The 12,500-nt window shown below is 28.0% G+C and overlaps 1 protein-coding gene across 23 annotated transcripts in view; it reads right to left on the bottom strand.

Annotated features, from left to right (window-relative positions):
- Positions 1 to 12,500, bottom strand: part of LOC118439652 (uncharacterized) — a 112,971-nt gene that overhangs the window by 10,383 nt on the left and 90,088 nt on the right. For 19 of the 23 annotated variants that reach the window (XM_035861503.2, XM_035861507.2, XM_035861513.2 and 16 more), the window contains 9 exons: positions 10,286 to 10,465; positions 9,139 to 9,446; positions 8,672 to 8,957; positions 8,438 to 8,559; positions 7,992 to 8,233; positions 7,515 to 7,638; positions 6,966 to 7,297; positions 2,003 to 2,259; positions 999 to 1,902 (listed from right to left, as the gene is read on the bottom strand). In XM_035861503.2, coding sequence (XP_035717396.1) covers positions 1,889 to 1,902; positions 2,003 to 2,259; positions 6,966 to 7,297; positions 7,515 to 7,638; positions 7,992 to 8,233; positions 8,438 to 8,559; positions 8,672 to 8,957; positions 9,139 to 9,446; positions 10,286 to 10,465 — 1,865 coding nt within the window. In that variant the 3' untranslated portion in view covers positions 999 to 1,888. Of the gene's footprint in view, positions 1 to 998; positions 1,903 to 2,002; positions 2,260 to 4,104; positions 4,388 to 6,965; positions 7,298 to 7,514; positions 7,639 to 7,991; positions 8,234 to 8,437; positions 8,560 to 8,671; positions 8,958 to 9,138; positions 9,447 to 10,285; positions 10,466 to 12,500 lie in introns of those variants that run through there. The other 4 variants (XM_085664972.1, XM_085664978.1, XM_085664969.1 and 1 more) reach the window with 3 other exon arrangements.

Raw genomic sequence — 12,500 nt, 5'->3', positions numbered from 1 at the left:
AATAATAATAATAATAATAATAATAATAATAATAATAATAATAATAATAATAATATAATAATAATATATGTATACACACACACATATATATATATATATGTTGGTGTTTTATAATTAAATATCATTGCCTACGACCCCTCTTAAATTGATTAAAATATTTTCGAAAGGAGGATAGTAAAAAAATTAGATCAACTTTCATTAAAGTATTCTTATAAAAGGGTAAGGGTTCATTGAATAACAAACTGTACATGAAGTTTCTGCGTCAAAAACATTATTTCTGTCTTGGGAATAATTTCTTTATTTCATGCTATTCAGAAATTAGAATAAGAGAAAGTGGATTAATTTATAATACCCATTATAAATAAGCTTGCAAATCCCATAATATGGTGCACCTGCAATATCGCAAGTATGAAACATAAGGCATATTACTCTCATATTCATTTTATAATGCTATACTACAGTAATAACAAATAACTCACATCGTGAATATAAATTCCAATACCTGCTCAATAATGCATGATAGCATCACAGTACACTCTACTATCGTAAATAGCCACTGGAATAGCAAAAAAATATACTTCTTATTTTTTTCTTCACATTTGTTACTCAAGTTCAAAAAAAAAAAAAAGAAAAAGATCACTAATAATTTTGACATTTGTATCCATTTGTTAAATCAAGATACGATCTCTATATTACCTTTAATAACTATATAAAACTCAATGTAATATTGTCATTATAAAAAGTTTATATGTTAACATATACAGTGGCTATTTTTATTAAAGTAATAATCATCCTTACAACTAGATATTCATAATGGACTGAAAGATATCAGTGATATAATGAATTCTAGTTGTATCATTATGATGGATGTATAATATGGTACCGATAGTGAGCTTTCAAAAAACAAGATATGACAAACACAGTAAAATTGCTTGACTAGTGGAGCGCGCACTCCAAAATGTATTATGGAAGAAAAGTTATTTTTTCTATCAGCTCAAAATATCTTATTATACACAGTAATTCTTAGGCTGTTTTTCCTCTATAAGATAATGTACTATCTATTATGTAAGAGAATATTATTAGTGATGTTTACCCTATTTCTTTGTTCTTTTGGCAGATTGGGTGTTATTAAACTCATCATGCATAATAATTATTATTTTTTTTTTCTTTTTTTTTTTTTTTTTTTTTCCTTAGTTTTTCTTGTGCTATATTCGTCAAGCCGTTTTACACACTTGGTTAATCACTTGAAGTTCTACTATCATTGTATCTTAGTTTGTGTTTTGCATGATTATATTTTTTCCATTCGATTTTCTATTAAACGTTTACTGATTATGAAACGTCAATGACAAAATAAGGAAAGGGCGCATAAATGATTCGATGAAATTCAGTATAATGTTTACATGTATCTCGAATTGTACGTTATGAACAAGTCTTATTTTTTTCATATTCTTCCCCCTCCTACCTAGCCCTTTTAGTTCTTCTTTTTTTTTTTTGTAAATCTTTCAATGGATTTCTAAAAACTCACAAGTTGATATTTTCTTCTTTTTCTTTTCTTTTTTTTTCTTTATATTGTAGAATTACTACGACAGACTGAGTGCTCAGAATCGCTGTTGCATATTATTGACTAATATTATATATTATTTTACATTTTCATCGATAATAACGTTAAAAGTTCAAAGATTTAAGGGCAAAATAATTTTCCCTGAACTATAATATTCCTTCCTTCTAGCTGGGATCTTCATTTTCTACACATATATCAAAGCGCTTATTTACATTATCGTAAACCACGTTATCTTGAATATATCCATTGCCACAGACACACTGGACATCGAATCCAATTTTTTTATTCTTTCTCTCGATAGCTCACCAGAAGATTTTTAAAAAAATCTTAGGACAAAAGATCTGCAGAATAACGAGTAATTAATAAATTAATATATTGTTAACAGTTATGTAATATAAAATAATATATCAAAATTAATTAGCGTTCTTCATTATGTCATACCTGACATTTGATTGCTCTCTTGTTGTTTATTATTCACGTAAGCATCTTGGAAAGGATTGATGTTAGCATTAGCACCAGCAGACGTAAAGGTATTTGCCATTGGTGTAAATGGTATGGCTGCTGGATTCAAATTCGAGTTGAGCGTGTCTTCCTTGGCCATGTTGAGCGTCAATTCAAGCGTTGGACCACTACTGTTATTACTCAGAGTATCGAATTCTGACAGGTCTAACAGGCTGTTGGTCACGTTGTTTTGTTTGCTATAAAATCAGCCAAAGGAAACATACAAACTCTAAATAACAGCTAATTGCTAAGCACTACGATTTTAAAAGTATTATATTGTTACATCAGTTGAGTTTACAGTGACTACGATAATCATAATGAATAATGTTAAGCCAACTGCAGCCATTTCTGTAAATATTTGTCCATTAATACTCTACCAATAATAATAATAATAATAATAATAATAATTCTTCTTTCTCTTCAAAGTTGAAGCACGTAAAGTGTATAGTAAAAAAGAAAACAATGCTATATGCCATTAAAAGAAAATAGAAAAAAAAAAAAAAGAGAAAAGAAAAGAAAAACAAACAGAATATAACAGTTTTCTATAAAATAAAATACATATATCGTCTGAACTATTTTGTAGTACCTTTACATATACCAATATAAAGCTGACAGATTCGATATATTTACAAAAATATTATAAATCATATATATATATATATATATATATATATATATATATATATATATATATACATATATGAAACATATATATATATATATATATATATATATATATATGTTTCAACTAAGCATTGATTTAATAAGATATGAATAAAATTATTTTAAAGCAAGCTTCCTAAGTTTTGTTATTAATATTTTCAAAGTGTGTACCTGTTATTTGAATAAATCTATCTATACTAAATTCTATGCGCAAAAATTCATTATAATCGATAACACAACTATCTTTGATTTTTTTTATATAGCTTTTTGTAAGATCTTTGTAAAGTATATAATAAAAAATATCTCAACCGAAGAATATCATCATACGGATATGTAATAGGGAAGAATAGTACATAGCAAAAGTAGGCAGCCAATTGACAGGCAATGCCTGATATAATATTTAACGCAAACATATAGGGTATGTATGTAAAATGGCAAAAATTAAAATGACAAGCCAGATCTCGTAATCGATAACAAAAAAAAAAAATATAACATGCACATTGTTAACATTTACTGCGATATAACAATATAATAAGGAGGAAGTGTTGTACACAGCAGGCTTTAATGGTAATTAAAGGAAAGAAAACGGAGCTTGGTAAAGATAACTTTTGATATATTATGTATATATATATATATATATGTATATATTATATATTATATATATATATATATATATATATATGTATATATTATATATTATATATATATATATATATATATATATATATATATATATATATGTTGTATTTCTTGAAGGATTAGAAATTCTGTAAAACAATGTTTCAAGATAAAACTCCGTGTATTCTAAATACAATGACAATAATGAACAATATATTTAAACGATGTGAAAGTATTAAGAGCTTTATTAGGAACTATTAATTTATCTGTAAAAAAAATAAGCGCGAGGCGCGTATATTGTTTTTCTTTTCCTCTCTCTTTTTCTTTTTTCTTTTTTTTTTTTTTTTCAATTAAAATCAATATAAAGATAAAATAAAGCCTATTATCTTAACCGAGCTCCTTTTATCAAATTACAAACAATATTTGAATGATTAATTAAGTTTATGCTATTCATCTTTCTTTACATTATGTACACTGATGTTATTGTTATTAATTTTAGTTAACACTAGATTTTTTTAGTTTTATTAGCCATTCCACAATTTTATGCTTCTTCGATATTACATTATGTTATATGTTCTTAACAGAGTGCTAAGTGGGATTAGTGTATACATTTGATAAACTTTCAAATACTTCTCATATGACTATCTGAAAATAGTAAACTTTTCAGTTGATGCATGGTTAAATATAAATTATAAAATATATATGCAACTATTAATATAATAGATAAATACAATATACAATCGTACCTTTTTATATCATGCCATCATTTGTTATGGTAGTATTTTGCAATAAATTATTATTTTATTAATATGATAATCTAAATCATAATAATTTTTTTTTAATAATGTAAATTAAAAATTACACTCGATGTATTATTTAACATCGTACTAATATTAAGCTTGTCAATTCTTGTTCTCTCTGGCCACTTTTGCAATGTACAGTAAATACGAATTATTAGATAGGAATATTATGCGTGAAACAATTATTCCGATATTAAAAAGAAGATTGTTAACAAGCGGAGTTAACGGATTTCTCCAAGTAAATCTTTAAAAAATACATTAGAATATATCGTTACAGAAACTTTGCACCTATTTATATACACATATATATATATATACATACATACATCTATATATATATATATATATATATATATATATATATATATAAATATATAAGTATGCATATATATAATATATATATGTGTGTGTGTGTGTGTATGTATATGTAACATATAACAAGTAAATCGTTCGAATTATTTATCAAAATTATTCTTGTCTTAATAAAGCGACGTGATTATATAAGTTACGCTCGAGGCATTTTTTATTTTCATTAAATATCAAGAACGACAAGTTTATCATCGATTTTCTCTAAACGAGTATAAAAAAATTAATGATCGTTTACTACTATACAAATTAAAATAATGTGCACAAGCATATCTATATGAGTTTATTCTCTCTCTCTCTCTCTCTCTCTCTCTCTCTCTCTCTCTCTCTCTCTCTCTCTCCTCTCTCCTCTCTCTTCTCTTCACTCTCCACTCTCCCTTTGTGTTTTTAATTTTTATTTTTTTTCTTTAGATTAATTTTAATATATATTATATAAATATATATATATATATATATATATATATATATATATATATATTTTATTAAGCAAGACTTGCTCAAAAATCACTCTCATCGTATAGGCTTCATTTATGTTAAACTAGAGTTTTTGTAATTTTATGCTGATATTGATATTATGTCGAAACATGATACAACTATAAATAACATTGTTTTCACTTATTTTTCAATATAGAATCACATAAAACACTCAATAACTTACAAGAAATTACATGATTTTTATATAATTTAAATAAATAATTTTCATTTATACGAACAAATAATACGTCGGACAAAAAAAGACTTTTCTATTTAATTTAGCTAAAATGGTTTAAAGAAAAAAGAAAAGAAAAGAAGGGAAAAAAGAAAAAAAGAAATTTACGCAATAAAAATGGAAGAGGGAGGTAGAGGGAGGGAAAAAAATGAAGAAAAAAAAAGAAAAAAAAAACATTGATAATTTCCTTCCATTGTCAAAACTTTCACAGCATTTGCATACACTCTATCGAAGAAAAAAATAAAATAAAGAATCCCTAATCTAATCTCATGGAATTCTTATTTCTTTTTTTTTTGTTTTTCTTTCTTGTAAAAATGCATTTACGTAAAAGTTTCAAACGACTCGTGTCATTATTATAATATATTATAATCTCGCAAAGTTCCATGTGACTATAATGTTATTTTATTATGACGGTTGGAAATTTAAAATAAATAATAACAAGATTACACGATTATTAGATAATTTACAATAAGTAGTGATTAATTTTTAGCGGTAATACCTATTTCTGTAATTTTTGTTTGCAATATGTGTCTGCTGCTTGAGGTTCTATACAAATGATACCTTATATGCATTAAATACACATAATACGAGTCAGATTTCCAAGCTTAGCCCAATTATGCATGATATAATATATGTATGTATTTATGTATGTATGTATGTATGTATGTATGCATGTATTTATGTACGTATGTATGTATGTATGTATGTATGTATGTATGTATGTATGTATGTATGTACGTATATTATGTATGGTATAGGTAACTTGCTTTCATTTTAGAGCACGCATTAATACGTGCATTTATATCATTTCATATTATATTAAATATTCAGTCGACATGTTTTAATGTTACATAAGTATTGGCTAATATTGTGCAGTCGTATCTTTCTTCAGTAAAAAAATCAGTAGGGTGAAATATGAAAAGCGATCACTATGTGAATAGTTGTATTATGCGGCGCTGCAATACGAACGATTGTGTTTTAAATGTGTTTAAATGTTCTTTTTTATTTTATTTCTCTTCTTCGTCCTCTACCTTTTTTTTTCTTTTTTCTTTTTTTTCCACCTTAGTTAAACGAATGTATTGCGCGACGAACAAAACTCTCTAACATTATTCAATATCCTTCATTTAAAGAAAGCAAATGAAGTTGGCTTGTGAAATCCTCCAAGTTCTTATCGATATTGTTTTATATTTTCATTTTATTCATTCTTGTTAGCGAATCTATATATTCATTTCTTTGTTTATTTTTATTTATTTATTTTTTTATTTTTTTTATTTTTTTATTTTTTTTTAAAGCATGTAAACGCAACGCAACGCAACGCAACGCAACACGTTCCAAGTAAAATTCCTTTTTATACTATTCTGCCGTAAAAGCCTTACATTGGTATCAACGTAATAATTTATTGTCTCTTGAACTACGAAAAGAAATCATATGAGATTACAATCCTTTTTTTAAAGATGTACCCTTTCGATAATAACTCATATTTTATTTTATTTTTTTTCTTTACCATTCGTAAATTCTGATCATCGTCGCTGGTGAAAACTCTCTTTCATATTTTCTCCTTCGTGTTAATTATAGCGATATTTAACGATACATAATATATATATATATATATATATATATATGTATATATGTATATATATATATATATTTTTGTTGTAGTAGTAGTAGTTTCTGTTGTTGTTGTTGTTGTTGTTGTTGTGTAGATATAATAAATTCCACATGTTCTATTTGTAATTTGTATACTTACACGGTGGCATTATCCAGTGTGATCGATTGACTGTTGATTTCGTTCCCGTGATTCGTGTGATGACCATTTAATCCTCCTTCGACGTTACCCTGATTATTATCCAATACTATCTTATTTTCATTAATGCCATTACTGTGCGTGCCATTATGCACGATAGTCGGCGCGGTAACGTTTTCTACGTGATGAGCACGCTGTTCGCTGCTTATAAATTGCTGAGTAGCTTCAGATATTAAACTCGCTGTCATAACGTCTTCGTTTTTACTACCTGGAGCTGATTTATTTTCGTCGCTAGGACTATCTTCTTTTAATTTATCACCATCTCCGCCCTCACCCTGTTATTGAAAGACGTAGAGGGATCAATTTCTTTCTTGCTAGATTGTAAGATCGTAATAAAATATTGTTGTTAATGGAAAAGAGAAAAAAGAAAAAAAGAAAAAAAAGGGAAAAAAGAAAAAAAGATAAAAAAGAAAAAAAAAAGAAATGAAAAAAAAAAAAAGAAAAAAAGAAAGAAAAAGAAAGAAAGACCATTCCATTGGTCGTCTCTTTTACCTTCGTCGGTGTATTGGATTGATTTTTTCCACGTGTTCGGAGCATAATCGCCTCAACGCGTTTACGTCTAGCAATTCTCTCTTCTTCCTCTTTTTTCAAACGTTCGGCCATTTCGATTCGTTGTCTGAAATCAAAACGCAAAAAAATAATTTACTTCGCATTCGTAAAATTGATTGGGAAAATCCAATTTAAGAGATAATGATTAATTTAGAAAATTTATTTCGAAACATATAATACTCGTGTGATTGTGTATATGCGAACGCGATAAAGTCTTATTAAAAATTAAGTCGATTCTAATAAATCTGATCTAAATAATCTAATCGAAAGATTAGACCGTATTGAGATTAGACGAAGAACTTCAGTTTATTTTATCTTTAGAACAAAATTTTCTCTTTTTTTTAATTTTTTTTTTTTTATTTTCATGTTTCAAAATCAACTTGTCAATATTAATAATAAATATTCCATCGAATTTTGAACCTTTCTACTTCCTCTCGCGCTTTCTTTTCAGCCTCTTCCTTCTCTTGCTTTTGACGAGCCTCTTCCTCTCGTCTTCTTCGATCTTCCTCCTCACGACGTTTTGCCTCCTCGATTGCTAATTTTAATCTTTGTTCCTCAGCCTGCCGTGCTTCGTTCGCCAAACGCAAAGTTTCCTCCTCTAAACGTCGTTGCTCTTCCTCCTCGGCACGTAATTTTTCAGCTTCCAAACGAGCTTCCTCTTCCTAAAATAGATAAAGAAAAAAGACATTAAAAAAAAAAAAAAGAAAAAAAAAGAAATAATAATAATAATAATAATAATAATAATAATAATAATTATTATTATTATTATTATTATTATTATTATTATTATTATTTATCAAGGACAAGGTCAACGACGCTTTGTATAAATGTTCTATAAGAAAAGTTTTAAAATATATCACACGTACCAATCGTAAACGTTCAATTTCGGCCTCCCTTTCCGCTTGTTCTCGAGCTAATCTTCTGCGTTCCGCCAAGGCTGCTTTGGCCTCCTCTTCTGTAGTAATTCTAATTTTTGCGATCATCGAAGCTAAAATGAGATAGATCAGATAGAGCGAGTTCGAAAATATGATTTATCTTTACTAATTGATAAAAAATATTCGAATGAGTTTTAACGATCGAAGCAAAGGTTTAAAACCTACCAGACATGTCGATCTGTTCTTCGTTATCGACTTCGGTATCTCCTTCTTGTTCCATCGCCAATTTCTTTTCTACCTTTTCTACTTTATTGTTATCGTCTTTCTTCAAGGAAGATTCTTGTGAGGATAACGTTTCTTGCATGAAATTACTATCATCCTTGGCTTGTTTGATAGCGGCTACTGGTACCGGTTGTTCGACTATCGGGCCCTCATTCTTAACTTCATTTTTAATATCATTTTTAAAATCGTTTTTCTCTTCGTTATCAACTAATTCCAAATCTACTACGTCCTGAAATAAATCCATAGAAATAAAATATGATAAGATTAATATGTAAGAAAAAAAAGAGAGAGAGAGAGAGAGAGAGAGAGAGAAAGAGAGAGAGATAGATTATCTTACTCTTTGTAGGAATTAAAACTTCGACATTCAAGAGATTCGTAAAATTTGTTTTTGTATTTTTTTCTTTCTTTACCTGTGCTTTCTCTGAACCGTGATCCTTCTTTTCCTCGTTCCTTTCTTCCGATTTACCATTTTTATTATCATTATCATGTCCGATTATTTCAGTGGCTTCGCGTATCAGAGGCGAATGCTCGACACCTGGACTCTGCAAAGGCGTTGCCTTTGGAGTTATTCGTGGCGATGCCTTTGCATTCTTTATTAATTTTTCCGTTGGTTTCTTTATCTCGCTTGCTTTAGGCGTAGAGGGTTTCTTTGGAGTACTATGGACCTTTGGCAGTGGTGGCTTTGAATCCTTTGTTAATTTTGCGTCACCTGAGAAATCTAAGAAAAGAATTACGATATTAATATTTTATTTTATATTTTTTGTTTAAGAACACCTAAGAGAGAAAGAGACAGAGAGAGAGAGAGAGAGAGAGAGAGAGAAAGAAAGAGAGGGAGATAAAGTATCGTACAGATAACATAGTATTTACATGTGCAATCTGAAAATAATTTTAAAAAATTAAATACGAAGCGAATTTGAACGAAAAACGCATATATGAAAAATAATAAAATTGTAAGAAAAAGAAAAAAAAAAGAACAGGTATAAAAAAGAACAAAAAAAAAAAAAACAAAATTGAAAGAAAAAGAAAAAAAAGGGAAAAAAAAATAGGGAAAAAAAAAAGTTTAAACGAAACGCTTGACGTGTATCAGAGTGCGATCGGCGATGGTACATACATACGCACGTATTTGAATTCAATGATTCCCTATTTATTCAGACTATCGAACTTTCAATTTCCATGTGTATGCGTGTGTATGTGTGAATAAGAAAGTTCGCTAAAAGAGAACGCTTTTTATTCTCTGTGTCGTCTCGCTCGCATAGAAATTCTATAAGTAAAAAAGTGTTTCCAATTTCCTCGAAAAAAAAAAGGGACAGAGGAAGAGAGAGAGAGAAAAGAAAAGAAGAAAGAAAAGAAAAGAAAAGAAAAAAAAGATACCTTTCCGTGTCTCTTACTGACCTTTCCTTTTTTTGTTATTTATTATTTCGAAAGTAAATTCTAATTTTCTTCTTTCGACGAAGTTCTCGCCATCTTTATTTTTTTTTTTTTTTTTTTTTTTTTTTTTTATTAGGAACGAGCGAGAAGACTCGATTAATGAAAAAATAAGTAAAAATTTGTGCTCACTGTGTCGCTCTGTGACCGAAACGCCGGTACCGGCGATAGAAGCAGGTCGCGGTCGACGCGGAGCAGCCGTACGAGGACGCAGATTGACGTTACTGCTACCCACGCTGCTGGCACTTTGCTGGCTCATGGAGCTGTGCGGTCGTGATGGGCTGTTCGGCGTCACCTCCCCGCTGCGGATACCTACGCGTACCCACCCAACATCAACATCTCTGACTAACGTATCATTACGCGATAAAGATCTTCGATTTGTGTATAGTGAGAATTAGAAAATTGATCGTATTTTCTTTTATTATTATTATTGTTCTCATTGTTGTTATATAACAATGATAATAATAATAAATATAATAATAATGATAATATATAATATTATTATTATATAATATAATGATATATTATTATTATTATTATTATTATATTATTGTAATTGTTATTATAATTATTATAATTATATAATAATAATAATTATTATTTTTATTATTTTGAATTCAACAAGGTATTAGACGAAATTAAATAAGTAAAATAAATATTTTTTTCAAAAAAAAAAAAAAAAAAAAAAGAAAAAAAAAAGAAACGTCGAGAATACTTTACTTTGTGAAATTATGTGAATTATTTCGACGAATGATTAAAAGTACGAAGAATTTATATGTAAGACGATTTTGTTTCGTCGCAATTACTTGCATTAAACTTACAAAATTTCACGAGTTTTGAAAGACGTCAAAAAAAAAATGATAATAATAATAAAACAAAAAAGAAAAAAATAAAAAAATAAAAAGAAAAAAATTCTTTCGAACGTACAATCGGCCAAAAAACTGTAAATTTGTTTATTTAACAAAAAAGTAAATTGTTTGGTTTCGAAAATCAAACGATCATTTTTCTTTGTATAATCGGATATATACATTTATCATCTTATACATAAATCAGTATTTTATACGAGTTTTTATCCTTGCGGTTTTTAACCTTTTATCTCCAAAAAAAAAGGGGAGAAAAAGAGAAAAAAACAGGCCACCATCGATCTTTTTAAATATTTGCTTTTCAATCTGTATTGAAAAATTTTCTTGCTAGAGGTATCGTGAGGAGATAAGTTTTTTTTTTTTTTTTTAAGATACTATGGCCTGGTTTTTAAAGTACGATGGTTAAAACCACGAACGATCATTTAATAAAAGTAAGTTAAACGATCTGTAAAAAGTTTTTACAAACGAGACGACCGCTTTTGTTTTTATTTCATTATCCTTTTCTTTTTTTTTTACACTTTTCTCATTGTATACGTCGACTGTCGCTTATTTTATTTTATTTATTTATTTATTTTTTTTTTTTCATAAGCACGAGGAATAAAAGATTGAAAATAAGAAACGTTAAAGGAGAAAATTTCAAGTGCCAAGCCCCTTCACCAAAATCTAAGCAGTTGTGTGCTTAGGAGAAGAAGAATTAAAAAATTCAATTGAACTGGCAAAGAAATATAGTCGAAAATAATTTGTGTTACTTACAAACTTTTGTATCGTTGTTTTATTTATATCTTATCATGTTCCTCGATTTTATGTCTGTTAATTTTAAATCGATTGTTAGCAAAATAAGCTCTGATATTCGATTACATTTTTTATTATTTTTTTTTTTTTCATAATTCATCGCAAAAACAAAGTGAAAGTATAATGATATAAGGGGAAAACAAATTAAATGATTAGAAAAATTAGAAAGCAAATAACGTAAAAGATAATCAAATAAAAAGAATAACGTCGGATATTGCACACTAAATACAAATATATATACACACATATACAAACACACACACACATACACACATATATATATACATATATATATGTATAAGTTAGCGTAAAACTTTCTAAGTAATGACGAACGTGTCAAGGCCCAATAGATATAAAACAACGAATGTTTTAATTTAAATTTATTTTAGTTTCACATCCAATCATTTTAAATCTATCAGAATTGTTTGGACTCAACAATGTTACAAATTCGTGTGATACTTTAGAATTTTTATTCTAACAATCACGGATGTGATAATACTTTAATGTGGTCGATGACACAACGTCATGAGATATCATGCCACTTGAGAGGGAGTAAACATTTGAAATAAAGGATCTGGCCACGAAGTGGAGGTGTCAGCACTTACCCCAGAACCGTATCAAGTGTTGATCGATTATTTTCTAACACACACACACATACATATATATATATATATATATATATATAATGGAAC

This window comes from Vespa mandarinia, chromosome 2 (assembly GCF_050613455.1).
Source record: "Vespa mandarinia isolate Hongniang chromosome 2, ASM5061345v1, whole genome shotgun sequence".
In the NCBI taxonomy this organism is placed as follows: Eukaryota; Metazoa; Arthropoda; class Insecta; order Hymenoptera; family Vespidae; genus Vespa; species Vespa mandarinia.
This window is presented reverse-complemented; position numbering and strand designations above follow the sequence as displayed.